Below are 18,332 nucleotides of genomic sequence, written 5' to 3'. Positions count from 1 at the left end.
ATGAAAATCTAAAATTGGCTGTAGTTTCTTAAATAGTGGTCCAATTAAAAAAAGACTGAAAATCTGTGATCACTAATAAAATTTGTTAAAACTCTTTAAAAATCGATTTTTATATGAAAAACTAAAATTGGCTGTAGTTTCTTAAATAGAGGTCCAATTAAAAAAAGAGTGAAAATCTGTGATCATAAAACTCTTTAAAACTTTAAAATTTATATGAAAAACTAAAATTGGCTGTAGTTTCTTAAATAGAGGTCCAATTAAAAAAAGAGTGCAAATCTGTGATCACTAATAAAATTTGTTAAAACTCTTTAAAAATCGATTTTTATATGAAAAACTAAAATTGGCTGTAGTTTCTTAAATAGAGGTCCAATTAAAAAAAGACTGAAAATCTGTGATCACTAATTATTTGATAAAACTCTTTAAAAATCGATTTTTATATGAAAAACTAAAATTGGCTGTAGTTTCTTAAATAGAGGTCCAATTAAAAAAAGAGTGAAAATCTGTGATCACTAATTATTTGATAAAACTCTTTAAAAATCGATTTTTATATGAAAATCTAAAATTGGCTGTAGTTTCTTAAATAGAGGTCCAATTAAAAAAGAGTGCAAATCTGTGATCACTAATATTGTTAGATAAAACTCTTTAAAAATCGATTTTTATATGAAAATCTAAAATCGGCTGTAGTTTCTTAAATAGAGGTCCAATTAAAAAAAGAGTGCAAATCTGTGATCACTAATATTGTTTCATAAAACTCTTTAAAAATCGATTTTTATATGAAAAACTAAAATTGGCTGCAGTTTCTTAAATAGAGGTCCAATTAAAAAAAGAGTGCAAATCTGTGATCACTAATATTGTTAGATAAAACTCTTTAAAAATCGATTTTTATACGAAAAAATAAAATTGGCTGTAATTTCTTAAATAGAGGTCCAATTAAAAAAAGACTGAAAATCTGTAATCACTAATAAAATTTGTTAAAACTCTTTAAAAATCGATTTTTATACGAAAATCGAAAATTGGCTGTAGTTTCTTAAATAGAGGTCCAATTAAAAAAAGAGTGAAAATCTGTGATCACTAATATTATTTCATAAAACTCTTTAAAAATCGATTTTTATATGAAAAACTAAAATTGGCTGTAGTTTCTTAAATGGAGGTCCAATTAAAAAAAGACTGAAAATCTGTAATCACTAATAAAATTTGTTAAAACTCTTTAGAAATCGATTTTTATATGAAAATCTAAAATTGGCTGTAATTTCTTAAATAGAGGACCAATTAAAAAAATAGTGAAAATCTGTGATCACTAATATTATTCAATAAAACTCATTAAAAATCGATTTTTATATGAAAATCTAAAATTGGCTGTAATTTCTTAAATAGAGGTCCAATTAAAAAAAGAGTGAAAATCTGTGATCACTAATAAAATTTGTTAAAACTCTTTAAAAATCGATTTTTATATGAAAAACTAAAATTGGCTGTAGTTTCTTAAATAGAGGTCCAATTAAAAAAAGAGTGAAAATCTGTGATCACTTATATTATTTGATAAAACTCTTTAAAAATCGATTTTTATATGAAAATCTAAAATTGGCTGTAGTTTCTTAAATAGTGGTCCAATTAAAAAAAGACTGAAAATCTGTGATCACTAATAAAATTTGTTAAAACTCTTTAAAAATCGATTTTTATATGAAAAACTAAAATTGGCTGTAGTTTCTTAAATAGAGGTCCAATTAAAAAAAGAGTGAAAATCTGTGATCACTAATTATTTGATAAAACTCTTTAAAAATCGATTTTTATATGAAAATCTAAAATTGGCTGTAGTTTCTTAAATAGAGGTCCAATTAAAAAAGAGTGAAAATCTGTGATCACTAATTATTTGATAAAACTCTTTAAAAATCGATTTTTATATGAAAATCTAAAATCGGCTGTAGTTTCTTAAATAGAGGTCCAATTAAAAAAAGAGTGCAAATCTGTGATCACTAATATTGTTTCATAAAACTCTTTAAAAATCGATTTTTATATGAAAAACTAAAATTGGCTGCAGTTTCTTAAATAGAGGTCCAATTAAAAAAAGAGTGCAAATCTGTGATCACTAATATTGTTAGATAAAACTCTTTAAAAATCGATTTTTATACGAAAAAATAAAATTGGCTGTAATTTCTTAAATAGAGGTCCAATTAAAAAAAGACTGAAAATCTGTAATCACTAATAAAATTTGTTAAAACTCTTTAAAAATCGATTTTTATACGAAAATCGAAAATTGGCTGTAGTTTCTTAAATAGAGGTCCAATTAAAAAAATAGTGAAAATCTGTGATCACTAATATTATTCAATAAAACTCATTAAAAATCGATTTTTATATGAAAATCTAAAATTGGCTGTAATTTCTTAAATAGAGGTCCAATTAAAAAAAGAGTGAAAATCTGTGATCACTAATTATTTGATAAAACTCTTTAAAAATCGATTTTTATATGAAAAACTAAAATTGGCTGTATTTTCTTAAATAGAGGTCCAATTAAAAAAAGAGTGAAAATCTGTGATCACTAATATTATTTGTTAAAACTCTTTAAAAATCGATTTTTATATGAAAATCTAAAATTGGCTGTAGTTTCTTAAATAGAGGTCCAATTAAAAAAGAGTGCAAATCTGTGATCACTAATATTGTTAGATAAAACTCTTTAAAAATCGATTTTTATATGAAAAACTAAAATCGGCTGTAGTTTCTTAAATAGAGGTCCAATTAAAAAAAGAGTGCAAATCTGTGATCACTAATATTGTTAGATAATACTCTTTAAAAATCGATTTTTATATGAAAATCTAAAATTGGCTGTAGTTTCTTAAATAGAGGTCCAATTAAAAAAAGAGTGCAAATCTGTGATCACTAATATTGTTTCATAAAACTCTTTAAAAATCGATTTTTATATGAAAAACTAAAATTGGCTGCAGTTTCTTAAATAGAGGTCCAATTAAAAAAAGAGTGCAAATCTGTGATCACTAATATTGTTAGATAAAACTCTTTAAAAATCGATTTTTATACGAAAAAATAAAATTGGCTGTAATTTCTTAAATAGAGGTCCAATTAAAAAAAGACTGAAAATCTGTAATCACTAATAAAATTTGTTAAAACTCTTTAAAAATCGATTTTTATACGAAAAACTAAAATTGGCTGTAGTTTCTTAAATAGAGGTCCAATTAAAAAAAGAGTGAAAATCTGTGATCACTAATATTATTTCATAAAACTCTTTAAAAATCGATTTTTATATGAAAAACTAAAATTGGCTGTAGTTTCTTAAATGGAGGTCCAATTAAAAAAAGAGTGAAAATCTGTGATCACTAATATTGTTTCATAAAACTCTTTAAAAATCGATTTTTATATGAAAATCTAAAATCGCCTGTAGTTTCTTAAATAGAGGTCCAATTAAAAAAAGAGTGAAAATCTGTGATCACTAATATTGTTTCATAAAACTCTTTAAAAATCGATTTTTATATGAAAAACTAAAATTGGCTGTAGTTTCTTAAATAGAGGTCCAATTAAAAAAAGAGTGAAAATCTGTGATCACTAATAAAATTTGTTAAAACTCTTTAAAAATCGATTTTTATATGAAAATCTAAAATTGGCTGTAGTTTCTTAAATATAGGTCCAATTAAAAAAAAAAGAGTGAAAATCTGTGATCACTAATAAAATTTGTTAAAACTCTTTAAAAATCGATTTTTATATGAAAAACTAAAATTGGCTGTAGTTTCTTAATTAGAGGTCCAATTAAAAAAAGACTGAAAATCTGTGATCACTAATTATTTGATAAAACTCTTTAAAAATCGATTTTTATTTGAAAATCTAAAATTGGCTGTAGTTTCTTAATTAGAGGTCCAATTAAAAAAAGACTGAAAATCTGTGATCACTAATTATTTGATAAAATTCTTTAAAAATCGATTTTTATATGAAAATCGAAAATTGGCTGTAGTTACTTAAATAGAGGTCCAATTAAAAAAAGACTGAAAATCTGTGATCACTTATATTATTTGATAAAACTCTTTAAAAATCGATTTTTATATGAAAAACTAAAATTGGCTGTAGTTTCTTAAATAGAGGTCCAATTAAAAAAAGAGTGCAAATCTGTGATCACTAATATTGTTAGATAAAACTCTTTAAAAATCGATTTTTATATGAAAAACTAAAATTGGCTGTAGTTTCTTAAATAGAGGTCCAATTAAAAAAAGACTGAAAATCTGTGATCACTAATTATTTGATAAAACTCTTTAAAAATCGATTTTTATATGAAAATCTAAAATTGGCTGTAGTTTCTTAAATAGAGGTCCAATTAAAAAAAGAGTGAAAATCTGTGATCACGTATATTATTTGATAAAACTCTTTAAAAATCGATTTTTATATGAAAAACTAAAATGGGCTGTAGTTTCTTAAATAGAGGTCCAATTAAAAAAAGAGTGGAAATCTGTGATCACTAATAAAATTTGTTAAAACTCTTTAAAAATCGATTTTTATTTGAAAATCGAAAATTGGCTGTAGTTTCTTAAATAGTGGTCCAATTAAAAAGAGTGAAAATCTGTGATCACTAATATTATTTCATAAAACTCATTAAAAATCGATTTTTATATGAAAATATAAAATTGGCTGTAGTTTCTTAAATAGTGGTCCAATTAAAAAAAGAGTGAAAATCTGTGATCACTAATAAAATTTGTTAAAACTCTTTAAAAATCGATTTTTATATGAAAAACTAAAATTGGCTGTAGTTTCTTAAATAGAGGTCCAATTAAAAAAAGAGTGAAAATCTGTGATCACTAATATTATTAGATAAAACTCATTAAAAATCGATTTTTATATGAAAAACTAAAATTGGCTCTAGTTTCTTAAATAGAGGTCCAATTAGAAAAAGAGTAAAAATCTGTGATCACTAATATTATTTCATCGTAACTTTATGAAGTAATCGTATAAATGAATTCCCAGAAATTAATTTTTATTCTCAAATTGTTTACAGCAAAGTTTACGTGATAACTATTCCATGTACCAAAAACAAACTTTTTTTTTTTGGCTATTAATATATTTATTTATACACTATATTAGTTTAATTAGTTTGTTGGCATTCGTACTAAATAGATAAAGTTTGATAAAAGTTGTTCAACATGCTTATTAAATTGTAATGAATACGCCACCAGATTGGATTTTTCTCACCCTCCTCTAGCTTTTTTGGAGCCCACAATGTTTTTACGTAGAATATTTATTTACATTACTCGTATGAACTAATATTTAATAAATATTATATTAATACGGTGAGTGTCAAAATGATAAGGTTACAACACATACTTTTCGTTCTGTTCATCCAGTTTTTCACAAATACTCTCTATTGATAAGGTTTGGTATTGAAAATGGGCAATATCAGTCCATAATTTGTAACTAGAAAATATTCCAAACTAACAAATTACTCAAAAAATTACACCTAGGAGTGTAGTTTTCGTTTTACTAGTACATTCTCATCACTTAGGTTTTTGACAACTGAGTTAGGTTTTGAGTTTTCGATCTACATATGTGTAGTCATAGAGAAGCATAGAGCGGTACTCGTATGAACTAATATTTAATAAATATTATATTAATACGGTGAGTGTCAAAATGATAAGGTTACAACACATACTTTTCGTTCTGTTCATCCAGTTTTTCACAAATACTCTCTATTGATAAGGTTTGGTATTGAAAATGGGCAATATCAGTCCATAATTTGTAACTAGAAAATATTCCAAACTAACAAATTACTCAAAAAATTACACCTAGGAGTGTAGTTTTCGTTTTACTAGTACATTCTCATCACTTAGGTTTTTGACAACTGAGTTAGGTTTTGAGTTTTCGATCTACATATGTGTAGTCATAGAGAAGCATAGAGCGGTAACTAGAAAAAAACTCAAACAAAAAAATTACTCAAAATATTTACACATACGAGTGTTGTTTTTGTTTTCACATAGTTTTTTCTACTAATACATTCTGACCACTTAGGTGTTTGACAACTGGGGTAGGTCTTTGACAGGAGAGTTTCCGCTCTATGTCTCTATGTGTGTTTGAGCAACAAGCATTTATTTCAGCCAATAATAGTAACAATCAATACTATTTTTATTTTCGAATAAACAGAACGTTAAGAATGTGACCTTATCATTTTGAGACGCACCTTAATTGCACTATTAGTATTACATATTATTATTTATTATTATCTCTTTATAGTGTTTGCATTTCATAACGTCTATTCAACTCCAATTCATCCATTTCTTGAAGCGGTGTTATATTTCGCCGTTTATATTTGAGCTTCTGATAAACCGATTTTGTTCTCTTTAAGGGCTTCAAAACCTTGAGGCCATAGAGTACGGCCGTAGCTAAAGCGGCTGCCACTAAGACCATCAATATGCCATAAGCTAAATGTTCCTTTCTAGCCGGTGAGCGTATGTAAACTAATAATTTATTCTCTTGGGCTTTGGAGCCATCATTAGAGGGTAGACAATAGTGCTCTTGTAGTATTATAGATGTATTAAGATTTGCATAGTTGGACCAATTTGGATTTAGTTGAAATTGTTCTATACAAATACATTTGAGGGCTTCATTGTCGTCATTATTAATTTGCGTGCACAGTGAATACTTGGGGCAATCCAAGAGATTATCACGAGAACAAGTCTTTACTAAAACGATCAAAAAAGTTTGTATTTTGTTATAATTTGTGATTTTTCTTTTATTTAAACTATTATTTACTTTAGCTTACATATCACTTGAGCTTTTATAATGGCCACTAATGTTAGGCTTATGAATATTGCAGAGTTAGCTCCAGTATTTTTCATTTTTTTTTGTTTAATATTTGTTTAATAAATTTGTTTTGAAATTTAGCTGCTCAAATGTTTAGCACTTCCATATTAAAAGGCTATATTATTAATACTAAAATGCAAACAAATTATTATTAAATATTTTTGTTATAACTGCTGCTGGTAGTTGTGTTATTATTATTATTGGGGTGATTATGAGCTTTAATATTTATTTATTTGTTTAATTTTCAGTTTAATTTCTTATCGCCTGTTATTTTGCTTTTTTTATCTTATCTAAAGAGAGAAATTTCTAATATTTGTAGGCATCTACTGGTTATAAATTAAAATTTTAGTAATTTTCTTTGTCTTTTTATAAAAATATACATTTTTAAAATTGTTTAAATAAAATTCATAGATGAGCTAAAATAAAGTTCGAATAACCACAACTTATTAAGTAAAAAAATTATTTTTAAAATTAAATGTCTCATTTGTTTAAATGGTTTTTATCATATCACATCAGTTGAAAGATAACAGATCTTTTGTTTAATTTTGCTATAATTGTTTACAATAGTCGAGCAAGTTCGTCCATATGATTCCCCTTTAGGTTAGGGTTCCTAATCGGGAATATTTGTTTATAAAAACTTACACAATATCTTGGAATATACATTTTATGAAAGCTTAATTCTTTGCCTATCCATAATTGTTTAAAATTATGAAATCGAAATTTTGAGGGTGTTTCAAAATCTTTAAAAACGGTTTTAGAGTGTCCTCACCTAGGCCTACAACCCTCATTAGGTCGCTTTTCAAGTTCTGACAAAAAGTGTTATTTTTTAGCAGAGTGTTATTAAGTTATTCTTTCTGTTGAATGCTCTGGAAAGTATCTATGATGACTACTTAAGACCAGCTAGGTACCTGATCATATGCTGGACATGCTGTGATCAATTTGATCCTGGATATTCCTCTGTATGCTCTCCTCGTATATATGTACGTAGGTCCTGACTGATATGCCTATGGAGATACTCCAACTGTATAAAGCCGAAGTTTGGATGGTGTTAAGAGGTTATTTAAAGAGTATGGTGACGAGTTGTTGGTAGTTTACGGGCCAGCTGGGGTGAGGAGAAGAGCTTATTTATCTCCATTCTGACAGGTTAAAAACCATTGTCAGGTACTCGACTAACTAAAGTGTTTTAACATCAGCATGGATAATCCGTCTGGTCTTGGTCGTCTGGCTTCTGCGTGTAAAGTTGTGGAAGTCCGAGACTGGAATCGTTTATGTTGATATATGAAAACTTAATCACGACCCTGTCATTCTTCTTTATCGGATTGATAGACCACAACTTGACAACACCTGAACTCAAGTTTAAGTTCATCAAATGTTGCAGCCATTTGATCCGCTTCTACTCATTTACTAGCCTGCTGATAGCTCGGCTAGCGGTTCAGCTGGACAATCCTAGAGTCGTTAGGATTTGTACTTCGGATGTCATCATGCTCATCTTCATGCATCATCCACCAGCAACACTCTTCTTAGTTCTTCTCCAAGACTTGAGTGCCAAAGCTGATGGTTAGCGTTAAAGTCCCGATGAACGTAGATATTATAGAGCACCAACTCCGTATCCCCAGATCTGACCGTAATACCATGAACATCGAGATCACCGCCAGTAGTATTCAGATCGGGAGAAAGGTCTCTTACTGCATGGTGTTGTGTATAACAAGTGCGATGCCTCCACCGTTGCAAACTACAACAATGTCCACAATGAGGTGGGGTTATACACAAGTTATGGCGACGTCTGAATTTAGGCTGTATGATGTTTACGACCAAACGCTTGAACCATTTCAGATTTTCTTCGTACTGATACCGAATCAATCTAACCTACATTCTAATGAAAATGTGCTTTATTACCAATAAAATTGTGAATATGAAGCAATATCAAGGCTTGCAAAAAGTACTCATCGATTTCTAATTAAATTTTCATCAATATGTTGAGTTATCTATAACAATTGTGAATGCTTTAAAAATACTAAAAATATTGAGTAAAATGAACTAATGGCTAAAAGGTTATAGAATTTATTTGCATTACATACATTAATCTTATTGTTTTCCTTTGAAATTCCTCAGAATAACGATCATCTTTTTTAAATTAATTACGTTTTTCAAAAATGTACTTAATACTTTATTACCCCTAATACTAAATACAACTCTGATTTGAAATGTCAACAGCGAACAGCTGTGCGATTTGCTGCATTATGACGTTCTACCCCTCCAAATTGTTTTGATTTTTTTTCCTATAGTTCATGCACTTCTTGTACCGTGTCTGCTAAAGGACATATTTAACACGAACAACAAAAAAAAATGTACAAAAAAGTATATAATCTATTTTGAACAAAAATGCATAATTAAGTACATGTAAATTAAGTGAAACATCAAAAGAAACAAACGAAAAATCCATACTATTAGAAACAAAAAAATTAGCAGACTCCAAATACACACAAATATACTAATTAAAAAAAGATGAACATCAAACTATTCCAAAGAAAATATCATCCAGCTGAAGTTGTGGCCAAAATAACCTGCACAATATTACTAATCTATGCTGTGTTACCGCATCGATTTGCCTCGCATTACGAGTACCTGGATGTGGAGGAAATACCGGAAGCCTTAGTTGCTCAAGTAACCACAAATATATCACAACAACACATGGAAGAGTGTCAATATGAGGAGATTCTGAAAGAAAATACTTATATGTTTACACCACACTATCGGGAAGAGTTGCTGAATGCCGAGGAGATACTGGCGGGTGGCGAATACTATCCGGAACATTGTAGAGCCAAGTACAGTACAGCCATAATAGTGCCTTACCGGCAGCGAGAGGAGCAGTTGCATAAGTTTTTAATTTACATGCATAACTACTTGAGACATCAGGATATACACTATAGAATATTTCTAATAGAACAATATGACCAGAAACCCTTTAATCGGGCTAAACTGTTTAATATTGGCTCAATAATAGCGGCCGAACATGAATTTCCGTGCTTGGTGTTGCATGATGTTGATTTGTTCCCCCTAAACCTGGGTAGTTTATATGCCTGCACCGATTTACCTCGTCACATGTGTGCTGCCTTAGATATGTGGCGTTTTCATTTACCCTATCGCGGCCTCTTTGGTGGTGTAGTCTCGATACGGACCCAACAGTTTCGCACCATAAATGGCATGTCGAATATGTATGAGGGTTGGGGTGGTGAAGATGATGATCTATTTGAACGTTTAAAGTCACGCCATATAGACATTTGCCGTTTTGCACCACAACTAAATGAGTACACCATGCTACGCCATAAACCTGAAAAGAAAAATGAGAATCGCGTGGAACTTTTGCGTTCGGGAGCTTTACGTTTCAACAGCGATGGTTTGAATTCGTTAGTGTATACGGAAAAAGGTAGACGTATTCATAGTTTATTTACTCATATTTTAGTACAGACATAAGTTGAAATAGGCTGGCGTAAGAGAGAAAGATTATGGAAGTATAGCCATTTAGTATTTTTGAAATTATTGTTAATTAGGAGGTTAATTTTGAGGTGTAGGTTTAAATAATGAAAACTAATTAAGATTCAAGAACTAGCGATACATTTGTGGGGAATCTGAAGAAATTTCTTATTAGAAATTATTATATTTACTAGGAAATCTTCATAGAATATGATCGCTAGCAATAAATTTATTTAAGTTTTGCTTTAACAGCGACCTTTCAACCTCACCAGTTGACCTAATTTAAATATACCTCGTAAGTATTTTTCTTTTTTTTTACTATTTTTTGTAAACATTTTATAAGCTTATAAAAACACCACACACACTCTTAACTAGTCTGGTCTGTGCTTCTTTTGTAAATAGTAATTTATTTATAAACAAGAGAATTTATTTTCAATTTTATTTTTTAAAACAAGTGTTCAGCTACAGGATTAATCAACTCTTCCAAAATCCTTAGATAAGCAAACTGAATACCATTTAAACAACACTTTTTGTTTGTAGTTAACAAAGAATTAATTAAGCTTTAATAGTAAACGAAACAAATAAGAAATTATTAACAAATTAGGTAAATTTTAAATGACACCAAAACTAATTAATACAAGGAAGTAATAAAATAAACAAGAAAAATGTCTGTTTAAATTGTTTTAAATTTAAATAAAGGCATTGTGCAAAGGATGTGTGTTTAACTGGCATCCATGTTTTATAGTGATCATTTTTATTATTAGCAAAGTACATAATAGTTTATTTAAACAAATAAAAAAATTAATAAATATTAAATGAAAATAAATTAACAAACATAAACTTAATGCAAACGAAGGCAATAACACAGAAATAAATGAAAAAAATATACCTATATGAAAAATAATAACAAAATTTGGAGTTTTATTAAAGCTATCGAAAGATTTATTTTAGGAAATTAAATTAATGGCAGAATCCACAACAAACTACACAGAAAATTAGTCATTTTTGGTATTGTCTTATCTATGATTTTAATCAAATTTACTACAAACAATTTGCTACGTAAGTTTTTAATCTTTTTATATGCAAAATGTTCATGAATCATAAATCATTTTAAGCTAAACATTTTACATCAAATAATGAAAACATTATATCAATCGTAGATGGTTTTATAGATAAAAATTTACAAAATATTATCTACATCATTCATGGAAATTTGTATATTCGAAATTTTACATGAGTTGTAGATCTTTTTATTTTCAAAATTTTACTGTAATCGTGGATCTTTTTATTTTCAAAACTTTTGTGGATAATGGATCTTTTTCTATTCAAAAATTTAGTTCAATCGTGGATCTTTTTATTTTCAAAATTTTAGTTCAATCGTGGGGCATTTTATATTCAAAATTTTACTGCAATCGTGGATCTTTTTATATTCAAAATTTTAGATCAATCGTGGATCTTTTTATATTAAAAATTTTACTGCAATCGTGTATCTTTTTATATTAAAAATTTTAGTTTAATCGTGGATCTTTTTATATTCAAAACTTTACTGCAATCGTGGATCTTTTTGTATTCAAAACTTTACTGCAATCGTGGATCTTTTTATATTCAAAATTTTAGTTCAATCGTGGATTTTTTTATATTCAAAATTTTACTGCAATCGTGGATCTTTTTATATTCAAAATTTTACTGCAATCGTGGATCTTTTTATATTCAAAACGTTACTGCAATCGTGGATCTTTTTATATTCAAAATTTTAGTTCAATCGTGGATTTTTTTATATTCAAAATTTTACTGCAATCGTGGATCTTTTTGTATTCAAAACTTTACTGCAATCGTGGATCTTTTTATATTCAAAATTTTAGTTCAATCGTGGATCTTTTTATATTCAAAACTTTACTGCAATCGTGGATCTTTTTGTATTCAAAACGTTACTGCAATCGTGGATCTTTTTATATTCAAAATTTTAGTTCAATCGTGGATTTTTTTATATTCAAAATTTTACTGCAATCGTGGATCTTTTTATATTCAAAACGTTACTGCAATCGTGGATCTTTTTATATTCAAAATTTTAGTTCAATCGTGGATCTTTTTATATTCAAAACTTTACTGCAATCGTGGATCTTTTTGTATTCAAAACTTTACTGCAATCGTGGATCTTTTTATATTCAAAATTTTAGTTCAATCGTGGATCTTTTTATATTCAAAACTTTACTGCAATCGTGGATCTTTTTGTATTCAAAACTTTACTGCAATCGTGGATCTTTTTATATTCAAAATTTTAGTTCAATCGTGGATTTTTTTATATTCAAAATTTTACTGCAATCGTGGATCTTTTTATATTCAAAATTTTACTGCAATCGTGGATCTTTTTATATTCAAAACGTTACTGCAATCGTGGATCTTTTTATATTCAAAATTTTAGTTCAATAGTGAATCTTTTTATATTCAACATGTTACATCAGTCGTGGTTGTTTTTATTTTCCAAAGTTTTACTGCAATCGTGGATCTTTTTATATTCAAAATTTTAGTTCAATCGTGGATTTTTTTATATTCAACATGTTACATCAGTCGTGGTTGTTTTTATTTTCAAAAGTTTTATTGCAATCGTGGATCTTTTTATATTCAAAACTTTACTGCAATCGTGGATCTTTTTATATTCAAAACTTTACTGCAATAGTGGATCTTTTTGTATTCAAAACTTTACTGCAATCGTGGATCTTTTTATAATCAAAACTTTACTGCAATCGTGGGTCTTTTTATATTCAAAATTTTAGTTCAATCGTCGATCTTTTTATATTCAAAATTTTACTGCAATCTTGGATCTTTTTATATTCAAAATTTTACTGCAATCTTGGATCTTTTTATATTCAAAATTTTACTGCAATCTTGGAGCATTTTATTTTCAAAACTTTTGTTCAATAGTGGATCTTTTTATATTCAAAATGTTACATCAGTCGTGGTTGTATTTATATTCAAAACATTACTGCAATCGTGGATTTATTTATATTCAAAACTTTACTGCAATCGTGGATCTATTTATATTCAAAACTTTACTGCAATCGTGGATCATTTTATATTCAAAAACTTTACTGCAATCGTGGATCTTTTTATATTCAAAATTTTACTGCAATCGTGGATATATTTATATTCAAAACTTTACTGCAATCATGGATCTATTTATATTCAAAACTTTACTGCAATCGTGGATCTTTGTATATTAAAAATTTTATATTTACTCACCCATAAAACTGCCATAAAGATAAGTATTGTTGATTGATGAGGATTGTATGGAGTGTAGATGAAAAATTGATGAAAAATGTTAATTGTTGATTGATGTATGTTGCAGATGAATAAAGATTGTTTTGAGAGTTTAAATTTGATTGTTTTTTTTGTTGTTGTTTAATATTTATTATTATTATTTTTTCGATTAAAATATACAATTTGTTAATTGATTTTAACTACACTACAAAAAAATGTTTGAATAAAATGTTTCGTTTGTTTTATCATAGTATAATGATATATATTTATATAATAATTTACGATATAGTTTTAAGTTTATACGTTTAAATAATATTTTTACTATTTGTTTTATATATTTTTATAAAAAAGAAAGTGAAAATAGTAACTAAACGTATACACCGGTAGTTTAATTTATACGTTAAGTTTTTATTTTATTTTTAAATAAATTATGTTTTAAAAATATGTAGTATATAAAACATACACTTTGCTTTCATCATTATTAAAAATTAATGACAAATAATGGACAAAATATTTTTGAGTTTGTTACAAAACATAGAAAATGATTTTAAAGATTGTTGTAAAACAAAATTTCTGATATTTTTCATTACCCCAACTAGGACAAAGTGAGAATAAAAACAGTTTTTTCTTACGGCGCAGCATACACTTTTAAAATTACACAAAAAAAAATAACAACAATAATATAATAAATATAGTCTCTATGAATATAGTAGTTAAGATAATCTTAAGGGAATGTGGTTTTCTTTGACACAATTTGTTAGTTTTTCTTTTTTACAAATACAATAAATCACAAGAAGTTTTTATGTTTAACCAACCATTAATTAGTAGATGGAATTTTTCAAATTTCCTTTCCTTTGTTTGCTTTCTTAATTTAAAAAACTCAAAATGTCTTGTTGACTCAAGGTGTTAAAACTATTGGAATCATGAGATTGAGCATTCGTTGTTGCAGATGTTTGAGGCATTAAGGGAGCCATGCTAGAATTAGAATTCATTAGGGAATTCATATTCATGGGCATGGAATTGTTGCCCATTAAGGGGGTGCTGGCATTTGATTTAATCTGTTGATAACCCACCGGATAAATATAATCAACAGTGGGCTTTTGCAATGTATAGGTATTGGCTTGGGTGTTTGAGTTGCTATGCTGTTGTTGCTGCTGATGTTTTTGTTTGGTGTTGCCAAAGGGATCCAAATCATCGAGCGAAGAGAAACTATTGTTGGTTGCTGAGTTGTTATTGGGGGTCGCTGCCGTTGTTGCTGTTGAGGGTGGAGGTAATTGATGATTCATTACTAAAGGATTGGCACTGTGCCAGGTATTTGTATTTTGTTGCCAATTGTTAGTGCTAGAGTTGTCGTTGCTGTTGGTATTGGAATTGTAGGGGTTGTGTAGATTATTAACCGGCTTGGAAATGTTGTTGCTGTTGGACATATTGGAGAGACTTGAAGTCATAAGAGAAGATAAGATGTCCGGTTTGGCTGTGGAGTTGTGGGCAATTCTGAAATGGAAAATTAAAATTTTACATCACTCGTGGACTTTTTATATTGAAAATTTAATATTAATTGTGAATCTTTTTGTATTGCAAATTTTTTTATCCACCGTGGATATTTTTATATTCAAAATTTTACATCAATCGTTTATCTTTTTATATTGAAAATTATTCATTAATCGTTTATCTTTTTATATTCAAAATTTTAGTTCAATCCTGTATCTGTTTATATTAAAAATTTTAATTCAGTCCTCGATATTTTTATATTCAAAATTTGAGTTCAATACTGGATCTTTTTGTATTGAAAATTATCCACCACTCGTGCATCTTTTTAAATTGAAAATTTTTATTTCAATTCTGGATCTTTTTATATTGAAAATTATTCATCAAACATGCATCTTTTAATATTGAAAATTATTCATCAAACGTGAATTTTTTTATATTGAAAATTTTTGTTCAATGCTGGATCTTTTCATACACCAAAAGTTACTTTTTAACAAAAAGTACTTTTTTACAAAACAGTAGTTTTGAACGAAAAATTCTTTTTACGAAATAGTACTTTTAACTTTTTGTAAAAATTTACTTTTTTGTAAAAAACTACTTTTTCATAAAATACTACTATTTTCACCAAAAAAAAGTACTTTTACAAAATAAGATTTAAAAATTAACTTACTTTAACTGTTCTTTAGGTTTATTAAGCTGCATAGAGTTTGAGTTGGCAGCCACAGATTGAGATTTATTATTAGAAGATTGACTAAGCGAAAAGCCAGAAAACATGTCATCGTTATTGCTAACACCTCCGCTCTTCATAGAAGATTTCTCCAATTCGCCAGCCAAAATTTCAGAAGCATCTTTGGGTCTACAATATTAAAAAGAAAATATCACAACTGTCCCTTAAATAACATAATAAAAACCGCATACCTATTATCCCTTTGTATAGTAGACAATTGCTCCAGTTTTTCCCGCTGCTCTTTTTCCACACGAGAAAACATTTCCTTAATCAAAGCCACTATAGTATTGAATTGAGCAATAGTTAGACCATTTTCCACACTCAATGGTATCAAAAATGGTATACACTTATGGGCCATAACGTCTTTGGTAATGCCCAATTTTGTATTGGTCATGGCGATTTTGTAAATACCTAGGATTTTACAAATACACATTATTATTAATTATTTTTTTTTTTTCATAAAATATAAAAAAGAAAAACCTGCCTATTATGGCCATTACTATGGCCGGTTCACGACTTTGTATTTGTTGCAAAAACGGCAATATTTCATCCAATACCAACCATTTATCTAGATTTTCTAATAGTTTGCCAATGGATATTAAACAATTCACTTTAACTGAAACATTGGAACTCATCAGGCATAATTTTTTTATGCGCGGTATCACTGCATTTTTCATGGCATTATAATCGATGAGTGTGGAAAATGTGGGTAAAACATTTAGACACAATTCTTGTATTTGGGGCATATCACACTCTAGAGAACGATATAGTAGAGGCAGCACATGCATTTTGACTTCTTCGGCTGGTGTTAGTTTTAGTAGTAAGTCCATTTTTTGCATAAAAATCAATAGAATTTGTATGGGATCGGTGAGCTTAAAGATTGGCTTAAGGTGGGGTAGGATATGGTCACAATATTCTTTTTGGCTGCTCATTTCGGCAATGAGTAAAACATTGGGCAATACAAAGGGTATCATGGGCGAATTGACGAATTCTTTAACCAGATAGGGTAAAATCGAGTGTAGATTGACACGATGCGGTAGAGTGGGTATAATTTGGGGAAGACCTTTGTAAAATTTAGATTTTTGCAGATTATCCCATTGATACAAAGAGTCCAAGTAGCTGAGAGTCTTGACGCCCACATCATGGAAATAGGTGACCTGATAAGGGAAATTAAAGAAAATGGAAATGATTTAAGAAAAAATGACTAAGTCGATGGCCATTTACCTCTTTCAATTCATGCAATTTGGGCCTTAAATGTGGACTAGGATGCAGCAATGCCTTTAAACTCTCTGTCAATTCACTGGGCACCACATTCATGGGTGGATACTTACGTTGATTCAGCTCATTAGCATACCTCCTAAAGGCACTATAATCGTTGCCAAACATTTTCATAGGTTTACCCGAATAAATGGTAAATATAAGCACCCCCAAAGCAAAGAGATCACTATCTGTGGAATTTATATTATTTAAGGCAATTTCCGGTGCACAATACTCCAGGGCAGGTTGGGCCAACATGTGTATGGAAGTGGAATACTCCTTGCAGGGCCAATATGGTTTGCCATCCGGTTGAGGCTGATTGGCGACACAAAAATCAAAACCAAACAATTTCCAAGAACGATTTTTATTAATCACTATTGTCTCGGCACAAATATTGCGATGCACTATTTTGGCATCGTTGTGTAGAAATTGCAAACCATCGAATAGCTGCAGTAAGCCATGGCGTATTTCAACATCATATAACTTCTTTTCCGCCCTAACCTGATCACCCACCACATTGGCCAGTGAGGCGAAAACAGGTTCGGTGGCAAAAGCCAATGAGTCACGACTTTCTTCGAGAGGATGTTGTACGGTCAAAACATGAGGATGTCTTATTTTCGTTAGCTGCTGCACACCCCTACGCATAGACTCCAATATGGCCTCTTTGTCCTCCTTGGACCAACGATCCAAAGACTTCTTTTCAAACACAAATACTGACACTTCCTGTTTGGTTGACTTCTTAAAGCCATTATAGACTTTCCACAGCAAACCGCCACCAGCAGTGCAGGTTTGTTCTAACACCTCATATTCACGGGTTACATTGTTGCCTGGCAAAACTCCGGACAGCTGGGAGACGGTGGTGTGTACCGTGGAATAAAATTTATTTATAACATCCATTTCTTGCGGTTTTTGTTGGAAAAAGGAGTGAATGGGATTTAAATGGGGTAGCTTAAAAGTTTAAAAATATTGCACTTTGTTTTTCCAGGTAATTAAAGTTAATTTTATAAATTTTTAAGGGAAATTTCCTAAAAAATGTTCACTTTTTCGCAAAATTTTCCTTTTTATTGTTTTTTTCTTCACTTTATCACACAAATCAATATTTGTTTGAAAGGTGTATGTTCAGTGTGAAGGGAGAGAGAGAAAAGGTATATAAATAAGGTAAAGAAGAGAGATGTCAATTTATTTTAATCATTTCAATATGGCAATACTGTGGGTAATAATCATAGAAATCAAATTATTTAAGACACAAACCTTTAAAGAAACCGTTAAATTTAAATATTTTTAAATAAAATTATATTATATTAAAAGGTTTTACTTAAAATTGTTAATTTAATAAAGAAAAAAC

The 18,332-nt window shown here is 28.9% G+C and overlaps 3 protein-coding genes across 3 annotated transcripts; 1 reads left to right on the top strand and 2 right to left on the bottom strand.

Moving 5' to 3' along the window:
• Nucleotides 1-5,163: 5,163 nt before the first annotated feature.
• Nucleotides 5,164-6,980, bottom strand: LOC135964244 (uncharacterized). The gene is made up of 2 exons (XM_065516426.1): nt 6,743-6,980; nt 5,164-6,662 (listed from the first exon to the last, which is right to left on the bottom strand). The coding sequence occupies exons 1-2, from the start codon at nt 6,816-6,818 to the stop codon at nt 6,208-6,210; spliced, it is 531 nt and encodes a 176-aa protein (XP_065372498.1). The 5' UTR covers nt 6,819-6,980; the 3' UTR covers nt 5,164-6,207.
• A 2,079-nt stretch (nt 6,981-9,059) lies between these two features.
• On the top strand, nt 9,060-11,169 carry beta4GalNAcTB (beta1,4-N-acetylgalactosaminyltransferase B). Its single transcript, XM_065516425.1, has one exon. It carries the CDS (start codon nt 9,289-9,291, stop codon nt 10,255-10,257), a length of 969 nt encoding a protein of 322 aa, XP_065372497.1. The 5' UTR covers nt 9,060-9,288; the 3' UTR covers nt 10,258-11,169.
• Nucleotides 11,170-13,632: 2,463 nt separating this feature from the next.
• Nucleotides 13,633-18,077, bottom strand: LOC135949553 (SCY1-like protein 2). Its single transcript, XM_065499147.1, has 5 exons — nt 16,955-18,077; nt 16,215-16,887; nt 15,922-16,141; nt 15,674-15,859; nt 13,633-15,009 (listed from the first exon to the last, which is right to left on the bottom strand). Exons 1-5 carry the CDS (start codon nt 17,882-17,884, stop codon nt 14,382-14,384), a joined length of 2,637 nt encoding a protein of 878 aa, XP_065355219.1. The 5' UTR covers nt 17,885-18,077; the 3' UTR covers nt 13,633-14,381.
• Between the last annotated feature and the right edge of the window lie 255 nt (nt 18,078-18,332).

The sequence above is a fragment of the Calliphora vicina genome, chromosome 1 (genome assembly GCF_958450345.1).
Source record: "Calliphora vicina chromosome 1, idCalVici1.1, whole genome shotgun sequence".
In the NCBI taxonomy this organism is placed as follows: domain Eukaryota; kingdom Metazoa; phylum Arthropoda; class Insecta; order Diptera; family Calliphoridae; genus Calliphora; species Calliphora vicina.
Note: the sequence above shows the minus strand (reverse complement) of the source record. Positions and strands in the feature narration are given on the sequence as shown.

Excerpts from the sequence above, each read along its gene's own strand:
- LOC135964244 (XM_065516426.1), bottom strand. The coding sequence starts at position 6,818 with ATGAAAAATACTGGAGCTAACTCTGCAATATTCATAAGCCTAACATTA. Across the intron at positions 6,663-6,742 it reads TATAAAAGCTCAAGTGATAT|TAAAGACTTGTTCTCGTGAT; the intron begins GTAAGCTAAAGT and ends TGATCGTTTTAG.
- beta4GalNAcTB (XM_065516425.1), top strand. The coding sequence starts at position 9,289 with ATGAACATCAAACTATTCCAAAGAAAATATCATCCAGCTGAAGTTGTG.
- LOC135949553 (XM_065499147.1), bottom strand. The coding sequence starts at position 17,884 with ATGGATGTTATAAATAAATTTTATTCCACGGTACACACCACCGTCTCC. Across the intron at positions 16,888-16,954 it reads AATTGCATGAATTGAAAGAG|GTCACCTATTTCCATGATGT; the intron begins GTAAATGGCCAT and ends TTCCCTTATCAG. Across the intron at positions 16,142-16,214 it reads CATAGTAATGGCCATAATAG|GTATTTACAAAATCGCCATG; the intron begins GCAGGTTTTTCT and ends GTAAAATCCTAG.